Genomic DNA, 20,566 nt, shown 5'->3' on the forward strand with positions numbered 1-20,566 from the left:
TTAGTAACGTTGCCTTTTAAAAATCGTTAATTTTAAGCCTACGGTTGTTTTTATTTTCAAACGGACGGATGCTGTCGGGTTCTCTCCCTCTCTAGACTTGCAGTCACAACGAGTTTAAATTAAAAGTCTAGCACGGTTTACATTCCAAAATAAACACCCCAACACCTGTTTCTGTACCGGCGGCTCTCGTGCAAAGGCAGCGACGATGCTGATGACTTTTAATTTGAAGAGGTACCCCCACCCCCCAACTCCTGTTGGTCAGGCCCGATGTTGGATGGAGCTCGCGCCTGCTGGAGTTGGGCCCATTTTCGGCTGCGGTTTTTTTTCCCCCTTCAAAACTCAAGATTTCCTTCAATTCGTTCGCATTTTTCAACGACCTCCTAAAACAACTGAACGTTTCCTTGCAAAGCCAAAAAAAAAGTGAGAAACACGCTGGAAAACACACCCACGCACGTTAAACACGCATGCAACCAATACAACAAAAACAATATTACTCTCGGTATTCTTTTCGTGAAACACAACAAAAAGACAAAGCTGAAAGGGTTATTTTTTTTTTACCAAGCAACGCACAGCGCCGAGGCATAACAATCACTCCCTCTGCTGGGCAGCTTGTGTGATGATGAGGGGTATGCGATGATTTACTTCCTCCCTGGAGGTGCAATGAGTTGATAAACTAGCCGGGGGGCCAGGATTTAATTCAGGAACATTCTTTATTTTTGTAACATCGCGGTCGTTGATATTGCAGGGATCATGTGCACCGATTATAATTTATAAAAACAATAACTTACAGCTCTTTGTCCATCTACAGCTGGGTGAAATCCTCCCCCACCTCTACATTGGCAATGGGGGTTGTTTGACCATACTTCACCAAGCTGGTTAATGCAGGTTGGTTAGGGGGGGGGGGGTGCAAAACCAATTTACATGTAATTGGCAAATTGTTACCCACGGCCGGGAATTGAATTGAGATCGCTGGGTTCATAGTGCGGTGCATTCACTGAAATCACCGCCGCGCCCCGCATACAGGGTGCTTCAAAAATATGTTAACACTTCCGAGAATTTGCAAAAAGTACCACAAGAAATGTGCTGCTGCCTCCGGGCTCTGGAGACCACCTGGAGAAGATTCCAGGCCACGTGTTGACAACGATGGCAAACAAGTGGAAACTCCTTGACTTTGTGAAGCTATTAACATACATTTGTTATCATGTTACCGCGTATTATCCGTTCTTTTTCCATTAAAAACAATAGTCTCATATAAGTTGATAAAAAATATTTTGAAGCACCCTCTACATCACAAAACTATTCAATGCATGGTATCGCTAGTTCAAAAACGGACATCAACAGATTAATTGATACTTCGTTGCACTCCAGAATATCACTCGGTGCCGAACATAAATATGAATGCTGCACACCAAAGGTACCACAAATATAGATTTGCAGACGCAGAGTGCTGAAGTGCCTTAAACACGTGGACAAAAAATAGTTTCCTTTTTCTATGTACATATTTATACAGGCGGCATAGTACAAACGTCCTTCAGAATTTTGGTATTGAGAACAACGCCACTGACCAAATGTTAAGCTTATTTTTTTAAGCCAGCTTTTATCTAAACATGTTTTTGTTATATTGATTACCACATTAATGATTCTCAATTTGCATATTACTTCGTAATCACCTCGAGTTTAACCCTGTGCCTTTCAATCATTTAATGTAATTCATTCTCACTGTTACCACGACTGTCATCGGCACATCTGAGCTGGTTAATACTCTGATCAAAACTAAGTTGCAATACATCTTACATAACAGGCTAGATGGAGGGAGATAACTGGAAAACAGCAGAACGAGTATACTTAAGGCAGTTATGGACAGCGGACTGGGATTAAAAATGTAAACATAAAAATGCAAACGAGAGCAGGAAGGATTGCCTTAGAGAAGTGTTCTTCATTCACTTTTAGAGGGGCGCCACTTTCACCGATAAAACATCAGCGAGTTTTATTTTGACTTAAAACTTTCGTGACTGCAGGAATTCATATTCGATGGTTCTTTCGGTAAAGTCACGTAGAGAACAGAAAAAGACGATTGCTTGTGTTGCGATCAAAACGTCGTGATATTTTTATTATTTTTTTATTCACTTTATTTTAATTTTTATATTTTTTATTGTTATTCTTTTTTCTATCTATGTGACATTACCGAAAGAACCATAGAATATCATCAGTGAGGGCCGCCACACTGCCTGCAAGGGGTCTTTTCACTATTTGTGTATTGTCTGTGGGGGCCATACTAAAGGCCGCCAGGGGCCGCCAGTGGCCCGCGGGCCTTGCAATGGAAAACACTGCCTTAGAATAACTAACTTTGATGACAAAAATCAATATAGCAGTGTGTCTGAAGAAGCTCTTCAATCAGTGGGTAATGCCAGCTATGACATATGTATCAGAACCATGTAAACTTAACTATTAGATGGAATATAGCCAAAGAGGAGATTTGCATGTTTGGAATGACACCGAGAGAACGAAAGAGAGACAGATGCGTCCTGGGGGTAAACACAAATCAGAGACATCGTATCGACAGCTCAGAACATTCGGTGGGTTTGGGCAGGACACGTCATGGTGAGAGGGAACAACGGGCCGATAGACGAGACTAACGGTGGAGTGGCAGTCGAAGGGTGTGAACACGCCCCGAGAAAGGACGGAAACGACCGCGGAGACGGAGCAATGAAATCAGCTCGTGCGCAGCAGCGAGATGGATTGTGGCATCGCAAGCCCGCAGAGGAGGGACGATGGAGTGGGGGAGGCATTCGTCAAGCGATGGACGGCGACTGTTGATGACGACGTTGCTTCACGTCAGTGTGGGGACTCCACAGCGACTGTGAGGTCTGTCATTGGTGACGACAACAGAACTGGCGATGTTGATGAAGTCACTTCGTCTTTTGTCTCTTCTTTGATGGTTGCATCGCAACTGCAATAGACAAACGGAAACCGGCGTTAAATTACACGGAATTTTTTTTTCCCCGTTCAAAGAATGTAAAACTTTTAGACAATTTGCCAAGGGAGTACCTTCAGGGGGAATAGCTTTGGGGAAATATTATTAAACATTCAAAGTAACGTCGCAGTTAACACACCTTCAGTGCCCGCCGTCGCCTTCCCCTCGAGCTCCTCCTCGATGACGGGCATGCTCAGCAGATTGCTCGGTGGGGTCGGAGTATCCTCCTCGACGCCGTAGCAGTCATCCGCCAAGTGGCTCGCCGCTCCAGCTGTGTGGGGGAAGACAGCCGGCGTGAGCGAGTGAGTGCTGCTGACCGTTCCCCACCGCCCCGCCCCCTCCCCAAACTGTGTGATTTAGTGCTAACGTGAAGAAATCTCAGAAGTGGTTCTGTAACGCCCACTTCCATGGAGTCGTTCTCTACTGTGGAGGGGGTTCGCTCTGCGCTCTGCAAGGGCTAAGGGTGGATTCTTTGCCTCGTGAGAGGGCACCTGGCCTCGGCGTGAGAGATCCACTCCTGGGCCGCTTTCCCCGTGGCGAGTCGTGTTTCCTGCGGTCGTCCTCCGATGAGTTGATTTCAGTTTGCCGATGCCTGCGTGAACGGGGGGCCTTAAGGGAGGGTGGGGGGAGGAAGGAATTTTTATTTTTTGAAAGTCGAAAAGCAATGAAGAGTGGAAAACTCCGCATTGCTCAGTCACGATCATGAGCTCCATCGTTATGATAAATTCTTACACGTGTTGTAATGTGTCAGGCTCAGTCCTTACCTTTGTCGGATTGTTGTAGGACTTGTTTTTGATGGCTGCTAATTTTTCGGCTCTGGAACAACCCTGTAAATAAATTAATTGTATTCATTGTGAAACTACGGTCGTAGCTTCACAACAGAATGCTTTACACTGTTCAGGCTACACAGTGGAGCACTTAATTGACTTATATAAGTAACTGTGATGGTTATTTAACGTACCACTGCATTGTCTTCCTCATACGAATGTCTTTCCTTGTCCTCCGCACTCCTTTCAGTTGACTTACCCGTGGAGGCAGCTTTAGGTTTCTGGAATTGAAATAAAATTAACTCACCAACACGATTACACATTGCAAATGAACAACAACGTAAAAAAAAAACACATTTTCTGTATGTTGAGAATCAACGAAAATCCACTGCCAGACGAAGGCCTTCCCACGTCATGTTGGTCATGCGGGTGTCTTACCATACTTCATCGTGCTAGTGATTGTGGGTTAGTGAAACGGGGTGGGTTCAGGACTGACTCAGATGCCACTCGCCAGGAATTGAACACAGCCCACTTGGTTCAATGCAGTGTACTAACCATAATGCCACCGTTACTCACCAGTATTTAAATCAAACTACATGATTTTCATTTACTTACTCGGTGGCTAATTATTTAAACAACTAAGCATTTTGTTACATTCAAATGTTTACACACAGAAATAAACATAGCTTTAGAAGCATCTGATCAGTTCTCAATAAATATATTCATACAATGACACGCCTAAACAAGCTGGCCAACTGGATGTGCAGGACAAGCCAGGAAATTATCTTTGCACAAAAGTCTGACAATTGCGTCGTGCGGGGCAGACAATTGGATGCGGGCAAGTGGTTTGATAAACGGGATCGGTGAACACATGAGCGCGGCATCGTTGACATGGGCCCTGGAGGAAGAAATTAAAATGAGGACTCCCCCATTCCCTATCCACTTTCCCCACCTTCGTACTCCAGCCCCCTCTGGCACCGTGGGGTTGCTGGTGCAGTTGCGCCGCCAGCAAACTCGATAACTAAGCCACCACTGTGCATGTCGATGGGTCCGCGTGAGCCTACAGGGTTCTAAGCAAATTCGGTGGAGTGGCGCGATTGCCATGGGCTCTGGTGGAAGAATGACAATTTTTTTTGTATTGTTCGTTGTTGTAACGTCATGACGTGCCCCTACTGGACATCGGTGAAAAAAGTTTTATAGCTCATCGCATTCAGAAAATAGACCACGCTCTGTCCGCCAGTACCGTAGATTCCGTCGGTGCAGTTGTACCTCCTGCACGCTACTCGACAGCGACGCCACTAGACCGAGCTGCCCCTTACCTTGCTCGCGCGCACGTCACTCCAGAGCTGGTAGGTGGCAAGCGCGTCCTTTACCGCCTGCTGCATGTCATCCCGCGCCAGGCTCAGGCTCTTGTCCGGCTGCAACTTGCTGGTGGAGATGGCGCACTTCATGTGGTGGTAGTGCTCGTGGATATTCTGTAGCTCCTGGCAAGAGGTCGGGGCGGGTGGGGGGACACCCCACCGCATCTCCAATTAGCACGGTTAGCTACGTACTGTGCGAAAGAAGTTCAACGTACATATATATATACGTACTGCGCTTAGCAATAGACCGGAGTTTTATGCATTTAACCGTTCGCAACTATTTATCCTCCCCATCCACTCACCAACCAAAGGGACGATGGCCTGTGGCATAATTCGGGGGGTTGCGGTTCGATTCACAAAGCAATTATTTGTCGAATTTGTATCACCTCCGTTTGTATTGTCTTAATCATTCGTTTTGTCTCGCCTGTGCAGTCTTGTTCGCTCCACTGGCCTAAAGCGTATGATTAGCATATAATTTGAATACAATTTTGAAGAAAAAATCATAAACAGGCTATTCTTATAATACACAATTAGTGCATGCATTGTAACGCGTAAGAATGTATTTTAATTGATGACATTGGTGGAAACATCATGCTTTTGTCACGGAGTGCAATTATTTCTAATGGTGGCTAATAAAAATGAATCGGCAAATGTGCAACTGTTCTATGGATTGTTGCATCGCAGGACCAAAGACAGCCATGGTTTGGGGAGGCCTTCATCAAGCAGTGAACTGATCATGACTGATGATGATGAATTGCAAATTCAACTGATTGAACTAGTTAGCTCATTCAGTCCACAGACATAAATGAGATACAAACTCTTGAGAATTATGTTATGCAACTGAATACGTTCGGCAATTGTTACAACTTACAACACGGACTCTGTGAGGCATATATTACTTCCTAGTTAATGACATTTCCAATAACTATGGAGCTTGCACAAAACGTGATAATGTCTGCCCAGTGGGCACAGCTGCAATGTGGAAGTACGCGGGTGTGAATGGATTATATGGAGGCGTGTAGGTCATTCTATTCTAATCTTGCGAATGGCAGCAACATTTTCGGAAACCGAATGGCAATGTCTAGGTCTGCTAGCCATGAGAGAGCTTCAGTAGAGTTCGTGTCGTTTTGCTATTCCTCCTCCGTTGAAGGAGCGCACAATCCGGGGATTTAAAAATGGTCCATAGGCTGGGTTGCATGGCTGGTCACACTCCCGTGGCTTGTCTTTCGTATAGGTCATCGCTTCTTGGAAATGAGATGTGTTGTAAATTGTAACCAGCAGGCTCAATAATGTGTTCTCAATAGAATCAGACTGGAGTGTGTCATCATATACAATCAGACTAGTCTGTCGTAAAGACCACGATCTTTTTTCGTGAGCACCAGCTCATAATATTTCCACAATTCCTTAAAAAAGGCCAAATGCTCACATATAATGCACTGGACACATTACTGACGTTTAAAACAGCATCAACACTGTAGCATAGGAGGTGGGTAAAACAAAGTACCATGCAATCTGCTGCTGAGATTTGAACCTACATCTCCTGCCGCATTAAAAATAAACCACCTCGTTCGTGCCTTATCCCTTCAGCTAGAGCTCCTCCGGAGTTAGACTAAGCCACCTCACGTCCTTATTACCCCGTCGGCTGCAGCACCTGCACACAGAGGGTGTTCATGCTTTTCCTAGTCTACACGACTAAGTCACCTAGGCCCTGCTCGCCAGGCACCAACCCCAAAATCTCCCTCGTGCTGCCCCCCACCCGCTCCTTGCCTCGTCGAAGAGTCAGCCAGCCCCCCAACTTGTGGTCGCGATTATGCCCACCGCAGGGCTCTTCAAGTGAAGACCCCCGGGGGGAGCCACGAAGGCTGTTTGAGTGGCCCAACGAGCTATGGCCATCTGAGACTTAAGGGATACCGATTAGCGAGATGAAAATGAGACAAAGTGAGGTGAGACGTCAATACAAGAGGTGCGCATTGGTTAGCGGTCACGTGTAGAGAGATGTTATGGCGTTGCGATGTCATATGACATGACGTATGCAGACAGAACACATGACATCATGTGGCCCGCAGGACATGCTAAATTTATTAAGCTATGGGCCACCTAAAACTTAGAGATAATTTTATTCACGTGCTCCTTAACGGGCGCCACAGTAGCAAGATGTTAACTACCTTGCCTAGTATACATACAGGAGGGCGTTGGGTTCGATCCTGAGCCTGTCGCTTATATGTTTGGAGTTTGCATGTTTTCCGAGTGGTCGCGTAGATTTTTTTTTCTTTCCTGGTCCTCCGGTTTTTTCCTCCACATTTAGAATCAACATCACGCATTTAGAGTATTTGGCTGTAATAAATTTCTACATGATAAACCACTGCAATGGGCTATCATTTGTGGCCAAGTTGCCTTACCTGGTAAAATAAAACATAGTTTTGTTTAAATAGATTTCAATAGTTTTGGTTTTCCGACCCCTGGCCTATACTAATCTGCCCACATGCCACAGCCCAGTGTGATCCATCTGCCATGGCGTACCTTGCCCACCTGCGACACTTGTGAAAAAGAGTTATACAGCTGGGTGGGCCTTACCTGGTAAAATGTAAACAAGTTTATAGTTTCATTTATTGTTTGGTCCACTGGAAAATATAGTTGAAGAACCTTGTCCAGTAGCGATCGAGGGTTCACTCACCTCCATGGCATCGGCGCTCACCACACCAGAGACTCGGTTGTGGTTCTGCCGGAGACCCCCATGCTCGTTCATCTTCTCCTTCCATATGTTTGCTTTCCGCATCTTCCCCATGCGGAACATCAGCTGTGTTGAGATATAAAGAGAGATGCAGGTCACCTTATCTGCACGCTACACATACGTTTTTGTTGATCAAAGCAATTTATATTTTTCAACAAGCAAGCCCCGAACAAGGAGGCCTGAAAAGCATAGATGTATAACGAAGAATCTTGATTACAGTCAGGTCAAGGATGGGAAATTATTTCAGACTGGCGACCAGAAACAATGGTGACTCGCTGCAAAAATGGTGATTAAGGAGGAAACATTTGAAGGTCCTCGGGAGACGGGAAATATCACAATCTGACTCGACGTCAAGTATCAAAAAATTTGCCGTGACAGAAGCGATCTCATCTGCAAGACGCAGCGACGGAGAGAGAGAGAGAGAGGTAGAAGGACCAAATAGAGTCATATCCCAACAGCTCAAAGCAGGCAATGAAACGATAAGATGTGACGCTCATCGTGGCAATTCATTGTCATCACTGGCTTCACCAATAATTATTCAAGAATTACAAATATTTGTTTTCTCATTTGTACCATCTATCTTGTTTGTTTTAATCTCGTCTGGCCTGACGTGCACTGTGTCGGTGTGTGTTTAGGGGGACCGCACCGGTGCAGGCAAGGCGGTGTAGTGGAAGGCGTGTTGGTCGCAGAGAGAGCGGTAGATGTAGTCGGCGTCGTAATGCTCTTGCTCCACGATCTCCTGGTACAGCTTGCTCAAGTCGTCCCATTCTTTCAGCGCCAAGCGAATCTGCAGCAACGGCTTTGATTTAAAGTGGCTCACACGCGTGGGTTTTCGGCAGGCATTCCGGCTTCCTCCCACGCGTAAACATGCATTAAATGGCCGAGAACATCTCCATATAAAGAGGACGGCAGAGCTTGGGCAATTTTTAGTGCCGTCTCACTGTGTGGCTGCCTTCCCGCTTGTCTGTGATTCGTCACATCTCTGAGTCATTGTTTCTCTTCGAGGGTGAGTGAATACTGTGCGCATTACAAGTTGAAGGCTATGATTTAAAAAAATGGCTGCACTTGAATGCACATTCAAAAGAACATACATATTCGTCCCGTTTGGCCATCCACTTCTGAACGAGGGCCCCCCCCACCACCATGTGAGGTTGTGGGGGGTGGTTGATCATGCCATACAAGTGGGGAGTAGCTTAAAGCACCTCCGATTAGCACGATTGGCTACGTACGGTGCAGAAGAGCTTCAACATAATGCATACAAAATTAAACCAACGAGCATAAAAAAAACATAATATATTTTTGGCAAAAACAGTTAACCGGCCTACCAGATAATGCACCCATGGATAACCGAGAGTTAACTACAAGTGCCAAGGAAGGTGTCTATTGGCACGCAGATTGTGAGCCTTGCCTTGCGTCTTGGTTGGCACAGCTGCGTGTGGTAGATGGCGTACAGCAGGTACAGCGCCCCCACACGCACCTGGAAGCTGTAGATGGGGGACAGGTACTGCGAGGCGAGCAGAATCAGCTCCTCCGTGAACTCCTTGCGATCCTGGTCCTTCACAAAGCCACTGCACACAGCACGGTGCCATGCAGATGTGAGCACACGCAGATGTCACTCGCATTGCCACACGCACTTACAGTCTACTCGTGATTATCCAGGGTGATGGGGATCAGGGATCTCACGAATAAAACAAAGACAATGCAAATAATGGAAATTAAGGCTATAAAAACGCAATGATTGTGCACTAGTCGACATTGCCCTTTGCTGACAACGTAGCTTGTAATACTGTAAAGAAGGGAGTGATGCTCTAGACAGGAAGTAGAGGTGTAAGGACCATCACTAGTGACAATAAGCGATAAGTCAACTGTGACTGCGATTCCTCGTGAAGATGCGAAGCAGCAACGATGCTTAAGCCGGCAGGCAGAGAATGTCAGGACGTCACAAGTGAATGGGTAAGAAGTTCACCGGAGTGAATAAGATGACCATCGTGACTACTGCTGCCTATGACGATGCAAAGCAGTGAAATTATGCTCTAGCTAGGTGGCCGAGAAATTTAGATCTATCATTAGCAAAAGCGGGAGCGATGTTCTCCGTGATCACCGTTGCTTAAACGTGCAAATGCACGGGTGACACGTGGGTCGAGAGGCAGGGCGAGTTCATGGCCCACAAAAGTGAGTGGGTAAAAAATGGTTCAGCACACCCACCACCACTCCGTGTATAACGCGGAGGAGAGAATGACGCAACGTGAGGCATGAGCGGAGTGTAAGGCCCTCACTGGTAAACGAGCGAATGTGAGGCCCTCCAAGGTGAACTGGACGAGCGAGTGTGAGGCCCTCACTGGTGGACGAGCGAGTGTGAGGCCCTCACTGGTGGACGAGCGAGTGTGAGGCCCTCACTGGTGGACGAGCGAGTGTGAGGCCCTCACTGGTGGTCGAGCGAGTGTAAGGCCCTCACTGGTGGACGAGCGAGTGTGAGGCCCTCACTGGTGGACGAGCGAGTGTGAGGCCCTCACTGGTGGACGAGCGAGTGTGAGGCCCTCACTGGTGGACGAGCGAGTGTGAGGCCCTCACTGGTGGACAAGCGAGTGTGAGGCCCTCACTGGTGGACGAGCGAGTGTGAGGCCCTCACTGGTGGACGAGCGAGTGTGAGGCCCTCACTGGTGGACGAGAGAGTGTGAGGCCCTCACTGGTGGACGAGCGAGTGCGAGGCCCTCACTGGTGGACGAGCGAGTGCGAGGCCCTCACTGGTGAATGAGCGAGAAGTTCATGTCGCGCCACACGGCCGCGAAGTCCTCGTAGCGCACGCTGTCGGTGCGGCGGAAGCGATCGAGGAGCTGCTCGCAGTCCGCGCGGGACCCGGCCGCGCCGGCCATCGCTGTGCGAGAGGTTCCAGCAGAGGTGTAGGGGGGGGGGTCGCGGGGGGAACCCCCACGTGGAACTCGGGTGGCCTTGAGAGCAGCGCGCTCACGGTGGGAGTCCGGGGTCACGGAAGATCTTCGTCGTGTCCTCGGCTGTGGCAATGACCGCCGGGCAAAGACCCGCAACTGCGGCAAAACAGGAATGCGTTAGCTCGCGATGGGGGTACGCGTCTTCGTTATGTCACCCGCGGAACATCAGCAGCGAGACACCCATGCCCGGGTGTCAATCAAATAATGTTCGGTTAACTTTTTTGGGTTTTGATTAAGTGCCGTTCGTGATGTACGAGTGTAAACACCACGGCGTTCAAACCACGCGCCGTGTCAGTCTGCGGGGGTCATTTGACCCCACTTCGCCACGCTGGTGAGTGTGCGGTTTTGCTGAAGGCGGGCGGGAACGACGCTGAGCCAGAGGAGCAGTACAACAACGGGGTTGACGATGCCCTCTACTGCCCACAACGAGCACGGCCGATTGACTACCAACGCTATTTGTCAATGGAAATCGCCGACTTTTTCCTCAACTTTACACGCAAATAAATTGTTATTTTTTTTTTCAAAGTAAGGGTGACTCGCACGTTATTTAATTGCAGTACTGTAGTGAGACGAGTGCACGTACCACTAAATTGCATAACTTAATACCGCATGACAATAGTGTCGGAGGGGCGAGAAGCCCTATATACTCCTGCCATAAAGATTCGCCATACCCGTAGCGGTTTCCGCCCAACGTGTACGGTACCATTCTGCACAAAGCGGAGATGCTTGGTCACTAACCCCATGAGGGAAACGACGCAATAATAAACTGCAATTATATAAATGTAATAACGATCAGAAAGTTTCACTCGCAAATAATACATGTAGAAGTGCTAGACTAGCTAGGCCGCATAGTGCCTAAGCAATGCAAAGATCATCCCTTTCGCGCTCAATTTCAGCACGCATCTCTCCTTTCTTGTTAAACATACGTAAAAGATAGCTCGTTAACGTCTCAAGAAAACACATAGGAGCGTTTAGGCTTACGCAGCAATGCTGGTGTTGTTTTCCGGCCTGTAAACGTTCGCGTGTGGCGGGAAATGGTTGTTGATCTGAGACCACAGCGCTTGTCCGAGAAGCTTCCGTCACAACCGCAGGGAAATCGCTTCTGTCTGAACCTCGCGTCATGGTGAAGTATTTTCTGGAATATAAGACGCACCCGCCTCCCCCCCCGTAACAAGACACAATTAATCCGGGGCACAGTTAATTAATTAATAATTAATATTAATTATTATGTTAATATTCTTGGTTCTTTCGGTAAAGTCACGTAGAAGGGAAACAATAAAATAATAAAAAATAATATATATTTTTATTTTATTGACTTTACCGAAAGAACCAATAATATGAATCCCTGCAGTCACGAAAGCTTTAAATAAAAATTGTATTACGTTAATGTTCAATTCCCTTATATGGAGGAATTGGGCGTGCCTTTGCCCACCTAAGGAATAGTGGCACGGGATTCGACGTATTTGTATGGATCTCAAGCTCGACTAAACGGGAATCGATCGATTTCACTCCCCGTATCTGCAGTGGATCAAGCGTGGATCAAGCTGCGACATTCCGAATAACAAAACTTCGGCAAAGTGATTCCTAATAATGAATTAAAGCTTTCGTGACTGCATTATTTACTCATTGTTTTTTTCGGTAATTTATGCAGTCACGAAAGCTTTAATTCTTTATTAACACACTTCTACGGGGAAGTGTACCTTTGCAATTCTGTCCTAAACGTGGTGTGCCCCAACACTTGCTCCCCCCCCCCGCCTCTGCATCACGTGCTTCCCCCCCCCCGCCTCTACAGCACGTGCTTCCTCCTGCCCCTCCCCCCCCTCTGCAGCACGTGCTTCCTCCTGCCCCTCCCCCCCACTGCAGCACGTGCTTCCTCCTGCCCCTCCCCCCCTCTGCAGCACGTGCTTCCTCCTGCCCCTCCCCCCCCCTCTGCAGCACGTGCTTCCTCCTGCCCCTCCCCCCCTCTGCAGCACGTGCTTCCTCCTGCCCCTCCCCCCCTTTGCAGCACGTGCTTCCTCCTGCCCCCCCTCTGCAGCACGTGCTTCCTCCTGCCCCGCCCTTTCTCTCTGGCCCCTCCCCCCACCTTCACTTCTTATTTAAAGCTTCCGTTTCATCCGACCTTACTTCTCTGTCCGTCCTTGCCTCTTGGTGTCCCTGTATATGTATTTCTGACTTGCACCTCGTATTTGTTCACTCTGTCTATGCTGGTATATTCAATCCAGAGGTTGGACACGGAATTTAACACTCTTCTGAAATTCGTGGTCCGCCAGGCAAGTGTCTAACCGTGTTGTTGACCTGACTGGTTGTGTATCACGTGTTTTTTTCCTTAGGTGTGTTGAATTCTCGTCTCTCATCTTCTTGTTGTATTTACCTCCGTGATTTGTTTCTTACGCCTGATGAAGATCGCTTGTGTTGCGGTCGAAACGCCGTGATTGATTTGTTTTAATATAATGTTATGGTATTCCTACAGACGTGACTTTACCGAAAAAACCAATGAGTAAAGTGATTCCTGTCACGTGACTTATGGATCTAAAGAGGCGATTTGTGAATTGAAGAAAAAAAAACGGCCACGTGAGACCGCCCCTCGACACCTGATTTGCTTTCTTCTGTCGTAACAACATAATTCGTTCTGTCGCGGATTCATCTTATCCTGAAATGGCGCAACTGTGTTGGTGGTGTGATTCTAGATTTGAAGCTTTCGTGACTGCAAGGATCCATACTCTTTGGTTCTTACGTGACTTTACCGAATAGAACCAAAGAGGGTGGTGTGATTGTTCTGTTCCTGGCCTGGTATGCAGGAGATCGCCTGTATATTTACGCCTGTATACAGTAGTCCCCGACTTACGATGCGTTACGACGACCACCATCGTAAGTCGAAAATATCGTAAGTCGAAAATGGCCTGAGCCTACCCAGGAGTCTTAAAGAATGGTGACAGAGCAATTTATAGTACCGTACTGTATAAAATATATACTTTATGTATTTATTAATTACAATACTGTATTGCACAGTAAAATTTAAAGTAAAAAAAACAAAGTCACGTAGAAGGGAAACAATAAAATAATAAAAATATAAAACAATACAATTCTCACGACGTTTCGACTGCAACACAAGCAATCATCATCAGGTGTGAAAACCACAAGAAAATTTGAAAAAAAGTGGCGGTTTTTTAACGTTCGCACCACGGAGAGCGATTTGACAGTTTGTTCAGATGGACGAGTCCATCTATGTTCGGAAAAGAGGAGGGGGGAGACGAAAAATAATGGATGTGGTCTGAAAGCCACCTTAAGCGTGATCAATCAATTAAGACCTGAAATGGTTTATCAAATCCTTCCAATAATTGCTAAGCCAGAATCCATCTTCTCGGTTGAAATTGTCTGTGTTTGTATATGTGGATAGCCTCATGAACGAATCTCTCATGGTAGTCAGATGGCTTACAAAGAACCTCTGTCTTGGAGAAGTCAATGTCATGTGAGCCTACTGAATTATAACAGTGATCTTCCACGGCCGAGGTGTTGGTCCTACCGTGTTTAAGGTCTGCTTTGTGTTCACGAATGCGGTCTGAGACATGTCGTTTGGTTTCTCCAATGTAACTACTACCACAGAGGCAACCTAGTTTGTAGACGCCAGGGTACTGTATGTCCGGAATCACATCTTTTACAGATGGAACCAGATCACGGATTTTATATAATGTGTTTAATCGGACCTGGATCTTGTGTTTATTCAAGATTTTGGAGATCTTTTTTGTGATCCCCGCAATGTAGGGTAAAGTGATGGTTTTGAAAGGCTCCTCAAGAGGGTCCTTCTTCATGGTTGGAGTGATAGCTTTGCGGATTGTGTAGTCGGAATAACCATTAGCCTTAAGAGCTTGGTGTACGTAGTTACATTGGAGAAACCAAACCACATGTCTCGGACCGCATTCGTGAACACAAAGCAGACCTGAAACACGGTAGGACCAACACCTCGGCCGTGGCAGATCACTGTTATAATTCAGTAGGTTCACATGACATTGACTTCTCCAACACAGAGGTTATTTGCAAGCCATCTGGCTACCATGAGAGATTCGTTCATGAGGCTATCCACATATACAAACACAGAGACAATTTCAACCGTTTGCCTGCCGCGCGAAATTAAAACATATTTTACAATTTTGTCATCGCCATCGTAAGATCGAAATATCGTAAGTCGAACCGTCGTAAGTCGGGGACTGTGTCGTAAGTCGGGGACTACATGTATTTGGAATTTGCGCGTCTCTCCCCAAGTTCACGTGAACATTTTTTCCGGGTCCTACCGGTTTTTCCCTCCACATTTGGTAACAAGCGTTTATGATATTTTGATTATTTTGCCGCTATACATTTCCACATTTGCGACTTTGTTGAGCTATCACTTGCGGCCAGGTCGATTCTGAAAAAAAAAAACCTTAATAGCTCGGTGAGCTTTACCTGGTAAGATAAAAAAATAGATATACTTTAGTTTCATTTATATATTGTTTTAAATGATTTGTTTATCTTTCCTATATTTTGCACTCAGTGTTTTTGTATTGTTTTTGTTGTTGTTGTAACGTTGACCCGCCCTTACTGGACACCTGTGAAAAAGAGCTTTATAGCTCATCGGATTCCTCCAGTTGAAATATTCTGCTTCTGAAACCCTGGACCGGTTTCAAAACACAGTCTCATCAGCAGCATCAGGCTTGCTTGAATCAATGCTGCTGAAATGCCAGATGTTACAGGAATTGATGCTTAGACATGGGCCCGAGTTCAATGCAAATTATGTAATATTTAACTGAAAGCAACCATTCGCGTTGTTGTGAAGAATATAAATAACAATATAGATAAGCAGTATCCGTATATCCGCCTTGCCAATCATCAGACCTGTGTAGTGTGTAACGGCTTTTTATTAACTCGCTCTGTTGTTGTATCCTCAAATCTTGTAACTCAATTTTAACCCACTTGACAATGTGGTATCCACTGCAAACTTGGTATACTTATGTCATACTGATGACAATACTCTATTCTATCATTAATATATTTTTAAACATTAATTTTTATGTTATGTTTCGGCTTGGGTCTAATTGTCCACGCTCAACTGACGTTGGCTGTAATTGACCCACGGTCCCCTTACGTTGTGGCAAGCTTCGGGGCCACTTCCTGGAGTCATGGAGTTCTTCCATTACCTGTACGGTACATTTCATTAAAGCGTGTTAAAAAAAAGTTTTTAAAGTATTATTTTATTTGTATATGAAGATTGCCATACCGTGGTGGGAGCCACGAGGAGTGGAGTGCACAAATTTGTGTTCTTTTCGGCTGTCTGCCAATCCACTGCTGGATGAAGGCCACCACTTCTCCCCCCCCCCCCCCACACGCCATTGTGAGCCATTGTAGTTGTGCGACACATTCTCTTTGAATTAAATGCACCCCACTGTGAACATTGCCAGAGTGAAATTTATTATTTACAGTAAAATAACGATTCCATAATTGCAAAGACCACATTTACTTGAAGGACAGCAAGTTTATTACAAAAAACCCATCAGTTTGTTGAAATGGTGGTCTGTACGTTTCTTTTACCGTTTAGACAGGGCTTGGTCAATCCATCGCTATCTTAAGGCCTCTTCCACGCCGTGTTGGGCGCCAGAGCCGTTTTACCATACTTCACCAAGTTGGTCAACTGTGAGATGGTCCCAGGACTGTTTCGGGTATCACTTGCCACTGATGTAAAATGTGGCCAGAAATTAAATTCAGGTCACTGGGTTAAAAGCGCACTGCACTAACCACTGTTGCCACCACTCCCACCTCATGACTATATATTAAAGCGTTATACATCTTTATCAACTTATGGCCACGACGTGCAATAATAAAATATACAGTAACGCGAAAAAAACGCCCAACATCACCCAGATATTGCCATACACACGTTTGCACTCATAAGAGATACCGGCATCACAGTTTTTTTTTTTTTTCAGAAAATAATCTTAGACAAAACATTTCAAAAAGAAAACATTTAATGCAATAAAACAGTAATTTCATGAGTTGGATTTGGTGCAATTAAGCCTATGATTGTTTAACAGCCTGAACAGCTCCTGCAGTATTAAGGCCACCTTGTTGTGCTTCCTGCAACATTTGATTTTGGAACGCAATTTGATAATCACGGAGGTTCGCGATGCATTGCTACGAAGGTAAAGCCCATCAGTGGCCCACTCTATCAAGTCAGACCCCAGGCTTCTGTGTGCTTGATTATAAGGCCACCAAACTTCTGGCAGGCTCAACCAGGACACGTGGCAAGCTTGGCAGCCCCTCCTCCTTCCCACTATCGGCCACGCCTACTTTTACATAAAACACATTCACTCAATCACTCAAGTCCCATCCACATATCGAGGCCCCCACCTACTCATTTGCTCACCCCACCCACCACTCGGCCATGCGTGAGACTAGAACATTTAAAACGGGGATAACCTCACACTTCTCACAAAAGCTGTGAAAAACTAGAATGGCCTTTGAGAAATCGAGCCTGTCCTGGCCAATGTCTGGTAGCCTTAGCTTGACGCGATTCATCACTGCGACGATCTAAGTAAAACATTCACATTTTTTCTGTTACGATTTCATCCCAATTCTATCGGCATCATGTCACGTGATGAAATACCAATTCGTATCTCTCGCAGAGCAGGGCCAACCCTTCCTGTTTGACTGAAAGGATTCCACCAAAACCCCTTAAAGCAAACTTCGATCCATTTGAGGGCCGCACTTTACCACCCGCTCCATCAGTCAGAGTAATGTTAGTCACATGACACCTAGAGATTTCTCCTCCAGAGTCCAGAATCGCGTCCAGCTTTTCACGTCCACATTTTTGGCAATTAGACTAACTGCACACATTCTGGAAAAGCAACAATTTGGCCGGCAAGAAAAGTAAAATAAAACTTGTGCAAGTACAGACGTCCGGTTCACGATTAGCACCAGAATGAACCAAGATTGTCCAACGCAGAAATCTGGCCTCAACGTGGATCCAGTAGTCTGGGGGCTTTGGCCAGTTTTATGAAGCACCTCAAATGCAGTTTTCACTTAGTTGGTCACCTAAATGCCAATGCTTTATTGACCTAGGGAAGCCTCATCGAGAGGCTAGACTTTTTTTTCCAAAAGAGGGTCCTGCTACTACATTGAGATGTTTGGGCAGAAATGAAAGTTTGGCTTCATGTGAGAGGAAACTGGAGAAACCCCGTGACACATTATATGATGACACTCAACATTACCATATCCTCGCCCCCTCAGTCCATCCCACGATTACAACACCTGGCAAGCTCTGGCAGTCGCAAATCCAAGTACGAACCAGGTGCCACCCTGCCTAGCATCCCGGCTTTGACAAGATCTGGCACATTTAGGGCGATTTGGCCATAGGCAGTGTAGGTTAAGAGGAAAGAGAAATCCTTTCGGACATGGAGGGATAAGATGGTACAGCACCAAAGACAGGGAAAGAGACAAGCCATCGTGGAGAGAGTTGACAGCTGATGCATCAGTGGCACTCGCATGACCATTAGGATTAAGAGAGAGAGATTATAGTCCGTGAGCCAAGACCAGATTTCACTTGTTGGTACCACCTGAGCTGGCATAACTTTAGTGGACTGGCAAACGTGGAGATAGTTCACAGCTAATGCTTCAGTGGCACTCCTATGACCATTGTATGCTTGAGAAAGAGATTATAGTCCGGGAGCCAAGGCTAGATATTTCACTTGTCAGTACCAACTGAGCTGGCATAACCTTAGTGGTTCTAATTTATTTACTTAGCCAATAACAGTAAATTGTGATAATCATTTCAAATGAGTGTCTTAACAAATAATTTACTCGTATGAGTTATGTAAATGAATCATTACTACTATAGCTAACACTGGTGAGACAAGGCCATTAAGAAAGCTGTCCCTGGTGTAGGCTCATCAGTTTCAATGCCAATGCATATATTATCAGAGCATGTTTGTTTGCACGTGCTTCATGCAGCCTTGATGCCTTGCAATAGGTGTTCTCTTTGGTGTTTGAACATCTGAACACCTTCGATGTCATCGCTAGACAAGGGTAAAGCCTATTCTTTTGATATTTCACCATTTTGATACTGGCAAAAAAAGGTCCCATTGATACTGTATCTGTGCTACCTTAGGTGGTACAAATTTCTGCTCTGGCCCATGCACTATGCGATGAGACACAACCGGACAATGGCCTGCAAGTCTCGCTGGCAATGCCTGAATTTCATCTCCCTTATGGGCAGTGGTGACCAGCGAGTAAATATAACAGGGGTGCCGCGGTGGCGAGATGTTAACTACCTCGCCTGGTACACAGGAGGTCGTAGGTTCGACCCCAAGCCTGACGCCTGCTGCATATTTGGAGTTTGTGTCTCTCTCCCCGTGGTCGTGTGAATTTTTGTCAAGGTCCTCCAGTTTTTCCCTCCACATTTAGAATCAACGTGCATTTCGAGCATTTGGCTGCTATACATGTACACGTGATAAGCCACTTCGTTGAGCTATCATTTGTGGTCAGGTCGTTTCTAGAAAAAGAGCTATATATAGCTCAGTGAGTTTAACCTGGTAAAATAAAAAAAATGTTTTAGTTATATTGGTGGGGTATGGAAGCCTGCGTTGGGGGATGTAGGGGAGGATGATGAGGGGATGGTGGGGGAGTGGGGTGTACGCTGCTTAAAATCTTTACGATGATGTTATCATTGTTACCAAAGCCATTAATGCCACCACGCCTCGCCAAGAATCTTCATGTATGTGTGTGTTGAACTTCTTTCACGCTGTACGTAGCCAACTGTACTCATCGGAGCGTGCGGGAATGAGCAGGCAAAGCATTGTTATGTTGTGAAGCGTTCTCTAACCATTCCATTTTGACGAGTAGGGGCCTGGCCTGGGTCTGTGCAACCGAGCTCGTGCACAAACGTCACCGCTCGGGGCGAAAACTCGCGCCGGTTCATCTGGGCCACCATTGCCCTAAATATGAATTATGAAGAGAGAGGTGGAGGGAGAGGTGATGATGGTTTTTGTGGCCACGGGAACGAGGAGGAGAGACTCCCCAGCGCCTCCCTCCGGCTGGGACCGCTGAAGTGGCGGTCTCTCCAGAGTCGACGCTGGGTTGCTGGCCGATGTTCGTTTCAAGTCTTTCGAGAAGTTGCAAGCGTTGAGATTTTGTTGCTGCGGTTGGCTCAAGGCACCTCCGCTCTCTGCTTGGCTTTGATTCGAGGAAAGAGCTGTCGGCGAGAAAAAAGTAACCGGGGGGGGGAGTGGATTGAACTCGTTAACGAAAGCCTTTACGTTATTTAACGAGCCTGAGGAGGTGCAAGCCGCTCTGAACGCGCGACAATACGACGGCACTCCGGGAGGATACGCACCCCGACGAAGTTGCGCGGGATGTACCCCTCGCGTTCGCCCAGCCGCGCCCACCACCACTCGTCTTCCAGCTCGTCGCCACGTCGCAGCACCGTCATCGAGTCGTCTTCGGCGAACGACAGCTCGTCCTCCTCCTCGGCGTGCCGCTCCCACAGCGCGTACACCACGCAGCGGTGCATCAGGCCCAGGTTGTTCTGGAGGCCTGCGCTCCCCGCACACGAAACAAAGACAAAGATCCCCCCCCCCCGCCGTCTAGCCTTAACTTTTGGTGCAAGTGCTGTTAGCGAGCGCCTGTGAAGGCTGACACAGCACACAAGGGGGTAGGTGGCCAGCACCACTCTCGCACACAAAGACAAAGATTCCCCGTATAGCCTTAACAAACTTTTGGTGCAAGTGCTGTTAGCGAGCGCCTGTGAAGGCTGACACAGC

General features: G+C 46.6%; 2 protein-coding genes across 10 annotated transcripts in view; both read right to left on the minus strand.

Moving 5' to 3' along the window:
* Positions 1–691: 691 nt before the first annotated feature.
* Positions 692–11,897, minus strand: SNAPC1 (small nuclear RNA activating complex polypeptide 1). Of its 3 annotated transcripts, none has more exons than XM_032962911.2 (11): positions 11,763–11,897; positions 10,579–10,877; positions 9,242–9,401; positions 8,480–8,620; positions 7,777–7,899; positions 5,061–5,225; positions 3,936–4,022; positions 3,739–3,801; positions 3,466–3,583; positions 3,114–3,245; positions 692–2,950 (listed from the first exon to the last, which is right to left on the minus strand). In XM_032962911.2, the coding sequence occupies exons 2-11, from the start codon at positions 10,704–10,706 to the stop codon at positions 2,910–2,912; spliced, it is 1,158 nt and encodes a 385-aa protein (XP_032818802.1). In that variant the 5' UTR covers positions 10,707–10,877; positions 11,763–11,897; the 3' UTR covers positions 692–2,909. The 3 variants fall into 3 exon arrangements, with proteins under 3 accessions (XP_032818802.1, XP_032818801.1, XP_032818803.1); XM_032962910.2 differs by having other exon boundaries at positions 3,451–3,583; XM_032962912.2 differs by having other exon boundaries at positions 3,451–3,583; positions 11,790–11,895.
* A 4,305-nt stretch (positions 11,898–16,202) lies between these two features.
* Positions 16,203–20,566, minus strand: part of LOC116947315 (apoptosis-stimulating of p53 protein 1-like) — a 65,541-nt gene continuing 61,177 nt past the window's right edge. For all 7 annotated transcript variants that reach the window (XM_032962909.2, XM_032962905.2, XM_076070477.1 and 4 more), the window contains 2 exons: positions 20,140–20,339; positions 16,203–19,998 (listed from right to left, as the gene is read on the minus strand). In XM_032962909.2, the coding sequence (XP_032818800.2) occupies positions 19,954–19,998; positions 20,140–20,339 (245 nt within the window). In that variant the 3' untranslated portion in view covers positions 16,203–19,953. The remainder of the gene's footprint in view (positions 19,999–20,139; positions 20,340–20,566) is intronic.

The sequence above is a fragment of the Petromyzon marinus genome, chromosome 29 (assembly GCF_048934315.1).
Source record: "Petromyzon marinus isolate PM22_M1 ecotype Great Lakes invasive population chromosome 29, UKy_Petmar_22M1.pri1.0, whole genome shotgun sequence".
Classification (NCBI taxonomy): domain Eukaryota; kingdom Metazoa; phylum Chordata; class Hyperoartia; order Petromyzontiformes; family Petromyzontidae; genus Petromyzon; species Petromyzon marinus.